General features: G+C 40.8%; 1 protein-coding gene across 1 annotated transcript in view; it reads left to right on the top strand.

The window, feature by feature from the left end:
- The window catches only part of tbca (tubulin cofactor a), a 28013-nt gene extending 21141 nt beyond the window's left edge, over nucleotides 1-6872 (top strand). The window contains exon 2 of the mRNA XM_043721323.1: nucleotides 6656-6872. Coding sequence (XP_043577258.1) covers nucleotides 6656-6857 — 202 coding nt within the window. The 3' untranslated portion in view covers nucleotides 6858-6872. The remainder of the gene's footprint in view (nucleotides 1-6655) is intronic.
- The last annotated feature ends 2533 nt before the right edge of the window (nucleotides 6873-9405 follow it).

Raw genomic sequence — 9405 nt, 5'->3', positions numbered from 1 at the left:
TAGGTTCACAAGGTCAATTCCTGGAATGGCGGGACTACCTTACACTAAAAGACTGGAGTGACTGGGCTTGTATACCTTTGAGTTTAGAAGACTGGGAGGGGATCTGATTGAGACATATAAGATTATTAAAGGATTGGACACTCTGGAGGCAGGAAGCATTTTTCCGCTGATGGGTGAGTGCCGAACCAGAGGACACAGCTTCAAAATACGGGGTAGACCATTTAGGATAGAGATGAGGAGAAACTTCTTCACCCAGAGAGTGGTGGGTGTGTGGAATGCTCTGCCCCAGAGGGCAGTGGAGGCCCAATCTCTGGATTCATTTAAGAAAGAGTTGGATAGAGTGCTCAAGGGTTATGGAGATAAGGCAGGAACAGGATACTGATTAAGGATGATCAGCCATGATCATATTGAATGGTGGTGCAGGTTTGAAGGGCAGAATGGCCTACTCCTGCACCTATTGTCACTGTCACCAAAGGTGGGAGGAGGTAATGTTTCTGTCCCTATTTGTTACTCTGGAAAGAATATATCTCAAACAAATGGATGAATTTCAACAAAACATGGTGTCAAGGGAGAATGGAGTAGATTTTGGCAAACGAACAAATTAAGATCTGGATGTGGAGGTTTTTAAGGGTCTATTAACATTGGGATTTGAATGAATATTCTTGTTTGAAAGAATAGTGTGGATTTTATTCAGAATGTTAGAGATTGACGCAGCTATGAATATATTAAGAGTCTTCTGAGCAGACTTTTATTTATTTCTTCATTCAAGGATATGGGCATCACAGGCCAGTGTTTAGTACCATTTCTTGTTGCCTTTGAGTAGGTGAAGATGAGCTGCCATTTTTAGCTGCTGCAATCTGGGGCTGGCAGACAGTTCCAGGATTTTGGCCCAGTGACACTGAAGGGGCAGGGAAATATTTCCAAGTCAGGATAGTGAGTGGCTTTTTTGAAATTGCTGTTTAAGGATTCCTAAAGCATATTTTAATATATGGTACAGACTGCTGATATTGAGCATCAATGATGGAAAGAGTGGAAGTGTATCAGTCAAGCAGGCTGATTTGTTCTGGATGATGTCCAGCAATTGAGTGTTTTTGGACCTTCCATTATCTAGGTAAGTGGGGAGTAACCCATCACACTTCTGACTTGTGCACTGGGGAATCCAGAGAAGAGTTACTTGCTGCAGGCTTTCTAACCTGTAGTCACTGTATATATTTATGGCTAGCCTAGTTCGATGTTTGGTTATTTAGTAACTTCTAGGATGTTGAAAGTGGAGATTTAAGGATGGTAACACCCTTGAATACCAAGGAATGTTAGTTAGATTTTCTATTGTTGGAGATGATAATTTCCTGGCGCGAATGTTTTCAGTCACTTATCAGCCCCAGTCTGCATGTCCTCAAGGGATTTCTGCATTTCGACATGGACTACTTCAGTATCTGAGGAGTGACGAATTGTGCTGAATATTGTGCAATCATCAGTGAACATCCCCACTTCTGACCTTTTTATGATGGAAAGAAAGTCATTGTTGAAGTAGCTGTAGATGGTTGAGCCTAGGACACTACACTGAGGAACTCTTGCACCTGGAACTAAGGTGATTGGCCTCTACAACCACAACCATCTTCCTATTGTGACTCCAACCAGCAAAGAGCTCTCTTCCCCCCCCCCGATTCCTATCGACTCTAGTTTTGCTGAGGCTCCTTAGTGCAGTACTCAGTCAAATGCAGCTCTGATATCAAGGGCAGTCATTCTCCCCCTCCCTCAGGAATTTAGTTTTCTTTATCCATATTTGAATTAAGGTTTTAATGTGATTGATAAATTCTTGATGTCACAAGTAATTAAGGGCTATGGGGAGAATGTGGGTAGGTGGAGTTGAAATGCCCATCAGCCATGATTGAATGGCGGAGTGGACTCGATGAGCCGAATGGCCTTACTTCCGCTCCTATGTCTTATGGTCTAAGGTCAGGAGCTGAGTAACCCTGGCAGAACCCAAACTAGACTTCAGTGAGCAGGTTCTCACTAAGCAAATACTGCTTGATAGCTCTGGTGACACCTTGCATCTGAATTTCTTGTCATCTATACTGATGATCTAGAGGAGACTGAGAGATAATTGACCAGATTAGTTTTGTTTGTTTTTGTAAAGAGTATACCTGGGTGGATTTTTCCACATTTTGTTGGTTAGATGCTACTGTCTTAGGTTGGCTAGAGATGAGGCAAGTTCTGGACCACATGCCTTCAGTGCAATGGCTGGAATGTCATCAAAGTTCCACAGGCATTGCAGTTTCCAGTGTTTCTCAATATCACACGCTGTGAATCGAATTGACTAAAGAGTGAAAATTGTGGATCACTGGAAGAGGCAGAAGTAGGTCATTTTGTCAACATTTCTGGCAGAAGATTGTTGTGAATGCTTTAGTCTTGTCATTTACACGGATGTGATGGGCTCCCTACTGTTGAGGATGGATATCACCTGTTGAGGAGCTGCCACCTCCGGTAAGTCATCTTGTTTCCCATTAACCATTCATGACTGGATGTAGCAGAATTGCAGAACCGAGATCTGATCTGTTCATTGTGAAATTGCTTAGTCTGGTCAGTCACTTTCTATTTGTTGTTTGGCACATAAGGAGTCCTGTTTTGCAGTTTCACTGTGTTGATGCCTCATTTTTAGGTATGCCAGGTATACTCCTAGCATGTCTTCCTGCAGTCGTTGATGAACAAGCAGTAATCCCCTTTTTTGATGGTGGTGGTGGTAGTAGTAGATTGGGGGATGCGCTAGGTAACACCATGATGTATGCTATGGGGTGACAGATTGTGATGACTCACATCACCTCATGGATTCCCAGTCTTGTTGCGAGGAGTGACTATCTCCAATAAGAGAGAACCTAGCCAATGGCCCTTGATATTCGGTGATGTTACCATTGGTGTCCAGCATCACAGGTGCCGGTCTTCAGTCAATTCAATTCCCTCCACATGCAGTTCAAGTCTATGTGCACCAGCAACATTCCAGTAGTAGTATTGAAGAATTTTGCTCCAGATCTTGCTGCGCCCCGAGCCAAGCTGTTCAAGTACAGTTACAGCACCAGCATCTGCCTGACAATGTGAAAAATTGCCTAAGTATGCTCTCTACACAAAAAGGAGGACACATCCGAACCAGCTAATTCCCGCTCCATCAGTCTACTCTTGATCGTCAATAAAATGAAGGAAGGTGTCATCAACACTACAATCAAGCATCATGTGCTCAGCAATTGCCTATTTACTGAGGCCCAGTTTGGGTCCTACCAGGGCCATTTAGCTCCTAACCTCATTACAGTCTTTAATTCAAACATTGTCAAAAGATAGATTCCAGAGGTGAAGTAAGAATGACATCAAATATACATTTGATCAAGTTTGGCATTGAGGAGCCCAGCAAAACTGGAATTGGAGTCACATCTAGCACGTAGGAAAATGGCTGTGGTTGTTGAAAGTCAGTCATCTCCCCTCCAGGACATCTCTGCCAGAGTTCTTCAAGGTTGTGTCTGAGGCCCAACTATCTTCAGCTGTTTCAAAGTCTATCCCTCTATCATAAGGTCAAAAGTGGGGATGTTTGCTGATTGCACGATGTTCAGCACTAGTCACAACTCCTCAGACACAGAAGCAGATGTTGTTCAAATGTAACAAGATCTGAACAATATTCAATTTGGGGCTGACTGGTAGCAAGTAACATCCATGCCAAACAGTGACTATTCCAGGAAGAGATAATCTAGCCAATGGTCCTTGACGTTCAATGGCATTACCGTCACTGATTTCCCCCACTATCAACATCATAGAGGTTACCATTGACCAGAAACTCAACTGGACTCAGCATATTAATACTGTGGCTGCAAGAGCAGATCAGAGGCTAGGAATCCTGCAGCAATTAACTCCATCCTTGAACAGCCCCCCCACCAAAAAAAAGCCTGTCAACCATCTACAAGGTCCATAGTCAAGAATGTGATGGAATATCTCCCACTTGCCTGGATGAGCACCAACAACACTCTAGGCCTGACACCATCCAGGACAAAGCCTGTTTTATTGGTACCACATGCACGGCATGCACCCCCTCCCCAAAGTAGCAAGTGTGTACCATCTACAAAATACATTGGCAACTTTCTGCAATGTTTCTTAGACAGTACCTTCCAAACCCTCCCTTGTCGAAGGACAAGGGCAGCTGGTACATGGGAACACCACCACCTTCAAGTTCCCAACAAAGCCACTCACCATCCTGACTTGGAGATGTATTGATATTCCTTCTCAGAGTCTTGGAATTCCCTCCCTTATGCCATTTGGGTCAAAATAAAGCTCATGGGTTGCCGCAGTTCATGAAATCAGCTCATCGTCACCTTCTCAAGGGTAACATGGACAGGCAACAATTGTAGGCCAGCCAGTGATGCTATCGACCCACGAGAGGAGAAAAAACATTTTGGCACTTGCACCAAACATTTGTAAGGAAGACTTTACTGTTAACCAAGCTGAGTTTGTTGACATTGTTTTTGGTGCCTTAGTCGATTCCATGTAGTCTGACTAGTTTTATTTCCTTTTTAAGCAATTGATGCAACTTGGTCACTTGCTGGACCATTTCTGAGAGCAGCTGGGAGCTAACCACTTTGCTGTTCGTGCTTGATCTGGCCCACATGTGACAAGATTGATGATAATGTGATTGCCCAGAAGGCAGTTAAGAGCAAATGAGGGATGGGCAATAAATGCTGGCCTAGCCAGGGATGACCTCTTGCTGTGAGCAAATGAAAAACATCCATTGCACTGTGATTGGCACTTGTTGCCACCTCAGACAATTGCTGCTGAAACTCTAATTTGAATCTTTGGTACCTCCCAGGCTTGATTGATTGATTTGTTTGTTTGTTTCTAAATTGGCTTCCCATCCTATCTTTTGTATAAAGTTTAGCTATGCTAGAATCATGTACTAGTTTACTTATCATACCACCTTTGCTGACTTGTGGTCCCTCAATTTAACATGATCTTCTTTTAATTCACTAAGGCCTAATTTATAACTGAAAATTATGTATTGTGAGTACTATCTCGTTCCTTCCTCGGGCTTTCGTGATTTCTAACCTTCATTTAAAACGGTTTCTGTCCATGATAGTATATTCTATAGATGCTGAAATTGAATTTGTTGAGCGACAGTTCACTTTCTGAACCATTTATAAAGTCAGAAGCTACTAGGTGCAGATCTACCAGTATGTGTGTGACCTTGTGCAAGATCTGTAGTCCTAGTGCAAAGTAAAATGAAGCACTGATTCATCTTCCCTCCACTGTTTGGTCATTGAAAGTACAGTGCATGGTTTTCCTGCAATTTTGCACATTTGAGTTAGTGCCAGATGCAGCGGATGCTCTTAATAAAATGACAACAGTAATTTAGTTTTGTCATTTGAACTGGCACTAGCTACATGGCTCAAAAATGCAGTATTAAAGCAGTTGAGTGTATGTCGAGTCTAATTCTTTTTTCCATTTTCCAGAGAGCTGCGTTTCCATTAACTTCAGGAAAATGCACTGGCAGATTCATTTAAAATAAGCTCAGCTCCACCCTTCATATAAGTGACTTAGCATACAAAATACAAATTAAGACTATAGAATTGCTTTTCATTAGCTTGTCATTTATTTATTTTATTGCACCCTAAGACAGCATGACTAAACACAAGCATAACTGTAAGACAAGTGATCTCCAAGAAGCTTAAAATTCTTGCTGTAGCATATGCTAACTATTACAAGATGCTTTGATGGAAGGATATTAAAATTACTGGTAATTGACATAAAATATGACAAAGTGTTTTAAGCTTTCTGAGCAAAGCAACACACATTACAGAGGATCGGCCCCGTAATGTAACTGATTAATGAAGGATTGCTCAGGCACATGCAGCTGATGTTATGAAAAATGAATTCTTTGTTGTCTTGCCGACAACCAGGCAACAGCAGCCGGAAGAAACTATTAATGGGAATCATTATCAATAGCAATATTTTCAAACTCTATTATGGCAATCAGGCAGGAATTTATTCAATAGATTTAGTTCATTTGGTGGTAATTGACAAATAATCAAAATTTATCAATGTACTTGCACACATTTCACTAACAATCAAGCAAAAGTGGTCCATTTACCACCTGACTTGATCCAAATTAGGACTAAATTGATGATCAATTAATCTTAGAAGGGGCAGCGTTGTATTTTGTAGAGGAGCAGCAGCAAAAGTGGCAAACAAATGGAGTAAAGACAGGAGATTAGTGGAATGAACAGAAAGGAGCTCAACGCGCCACGGATCGCAGCTAATGAGCATGCAGTTAGATTACAAATGGTTGGATTTATGGTGTCTGCCATTTTTATGCAATCTAAGGAAAAGGTGGGCAAGTTTTTCCATGTTAGTCATAAAGGAAACAAAAGTGCATTCAGTAATTATGCTATTAGTGCCAATATGTCAGTTTGTCCTTTGAATATTAAAACTTTTAAAATAAAAGTTTAACCCTAGGAAAGATATTATTTATGATGTATGATTTTAGATGTACAGGAGAAATCATGACTCAAGTAATGAATTGATACTCTGGGAGTGTCTTTAATACGACATTGATGTAATAAATGTATCCCTAAAGCTTTTAATTATATACATCTGACTTGACTGTCATTGTAATTATTTTACACAGGCTAGCAAAGGAAAAGCTCATGTATGAAAAAGAAGTAAAACAACAGGAAGAAAAGGTTGAGAAAATGAAAGTCGATGGGAATGATCAATATTTGGTTAAAAAGCAGGTGAGTTGCTTCTCGGTTTTAAGTTGTACTTGGAATAACTTATTGAGCATAACAGCTCCAAGATACTATGCCCTTATTAGTGTTTATCCCAGATGAAACAAATCATTAAAATATCAACTCCTTTTTGGAAACTGTAGTAACTTAACTGATTAGTAATCCAGATGTCTACACTCGTGATCTGGGGACCGAAAGTTAAATCCACCCCCTGAAGATTTTAATTATTTAGTTAATTATTATAATTATTTATCAGTTAATGTGGCATTAAAAGTCTAATTGGCATCAACTTAGGCACTGGAAAGAACAATGGCTTACCCTATTGACCCTATAAAGTCATTCATGCTAACCTCAGTGAGCCTGTGCTGAAATTGAGGGGTGTCCCATAGACTAGTTGAGCAACATTCTGGCATAGTTATGCCTATTGTCTATAAGGTATTACTGCTATCACCATCCCTGAGAATGTCCTGTTCGACGAAAAATACAAATCTGCCAGAGATTGCATACAGTCAGGGGGAAGTTACCTTCCCAGTTCACACCAATGACTGGATCTCAAGAAGTATTATGGCATCGGGGCAAACATGGGAAGGCAACCTCCTGACTGCCACCTAATATTCTGTTTCAGCTGATGCAATTTACCCTCCATTGGAAGAAGCGCTAAAGGCAAGAGCACCACATGTACCTTGGGTTATAGTTTTTAGTGTCCATGAAAAAGAGTGACTTGACATTGAAATTTGTGTATGATGTTACTGAATTGTGTGGTATACAGAATGACTAGCGATGACATTAGCTACCAAGAATGTCATTTGCATTGTCACTGCATTGTAGCAGTGTAAAACAACTTGCTTAACTTGTTCAAGTTTATGAGAAACTTTGTTTTTTAAGTAACTTGAGGTAAGCCAGGTACTCTTCAAATCCACAACAGGTAATTTTTCTTTTATTGAACTGTTTTGTGAGTTTGTTGATACTGTCTGCTTTTGATTCTATGACTGGGGCATACTTGCTGGAGTGTGATGATAGTTACACTAACAACCAGCTTTAGATGGTCATTCGAGCTTATTTACACTTGTTGGGTGCAGCATAAATTTATGTTGAGGCACCTGTTCTATGCAAACAAAAAGGATGTTAATTTCTCGTGCCACATTTTGAGCTACCCACGTGCTTGGGGAAACTTAGTTCCCTTTGTTTTTTTCAGTGACAATGCCTCTGCCTATCAGAGTTATAGTGTCATAGTGTTGTACAACAGAGAAATAGACCCTTTGATCTAACTCATCCATGTCGACCAGATATCCAAAGTTAATCGAGTTCCACTTGTCAACATTTGGCCCATGTCCCTCTAACCCCTTTCTATTCATGTATCCATCCAGATGCTTTTTAAATGTTGTTATAATTGTACCAGTCTCCACCACTTCCTCTGGCAGCTCATTCTATACATGCACCACCCTCTGCATGAGGAAGTTGCCCTTTAGGTCCCTTTTATTTGTTTCCCCTCTCACCGTTAACCTGAGTTTTCGACTCTCCTATCCTGGGAAAATTTCACCCTATCCATGCCCCTCATGATTTTACAAATGTCTATAAGATCACCCCTCAACCGTGACGCTCCAGGGAAAATAGCCTCAGCCTATTCAGCCTCTCCCTGTAGCTCAAACCCTGTAACCCCAGCAACATCCTTGTAAGTCTTTTCTGAACCCTTCCAAATTTAACAACATCTTCAACACCATTTTCTCCTGTTGTATAAATTGTGATTCGCTGAGACCTCTCTACTGCCCTTTTTTTAAACATTGCAAATACTAATGTGACCATTACCAAGGTCAGTATTTATTGTCCATCTTTTAAAGGGTAGCTCATGGTGTAATAGTAATATCAATGAATTACTAATCCAGAGGCCCAGGCTAATGTTTAAGAGGCATAGGTTCAAATTCCACACTGGTAGTTGGTGGAATTTACATTGTTAGCAAAATCTGGAATTATAAAACAAGTTTCTGTAATGTTAACCATGAAGTGATCATCAATTATCATTTTAAAAAAAAAGCACCCTACTCAGTTCATATCCTTCAGGGAAGGAAATTTGTTACCCTTGCTTAGTTTGGGCTAGATGTGAATTCTGATAATGCAGCAATGTGGCTAATTCGTAACTGACCTCTGAGATGGCCAAACATGTCACTCATTCAAGAGCTATTAGGCCTTGCCAGCCACCCCTTACATTCTATAACTGAATAAATCCTTTTTAAACTCAGATCAGTTCCTGCGGATTGGAGGGTGGCTAATGTTATACCACTTTTTCAGAAAGGTGGGAGAGAGAAAACTGGAAATTAAAGACCAGTTAGTCTGACTCCGTGGTGGGAAAGATGTTGGAGTCTATTATAAAGGATAAAATTACGACACATCTAGATAGTAGTAACAGGATAGGTCAGAGTCAGCATGGATTTATGAAGGGGAAATCATGCTTGACTAATCTTCTGGAAAATGTTTGAGGATGTAACTCTGAAGATGGACGAGGGAGATCCAGTAGATGTAGTGTACCTGGACTTTCAGAAAGCTTTTGATAAAGTCCCACATAGGAGGTTAGTGAACAAATTTCGGGTGCATGGTATTGGGGGCAAAGTACTAACTTGGATTGAAAGTTGGTTGGCTAACAGGAAACAAAGAG

The sequence above is a fragment of the Chiloscyllium plagiosum genome, chromosome 2, assembly GCF_004010195.1.
Source record: "Chiloscyllium plagiosum isolate BGI_BamShark_2017 chromosome 2, ASM401019v2, whole genome shotgun sequence".
Taxonomy (NCBI): Eukaryota; Metazoa; Chordata; class Chondrichthyes; order Orectolobiformes; family Hemiscylliidae; genus Chiloscyllium; species Chiloscyllium plagiosum.
Note: the sequence above shows the minus strand (reverse complement) of the source record. Positions and strands in the feature narration are given on the sequence as shown.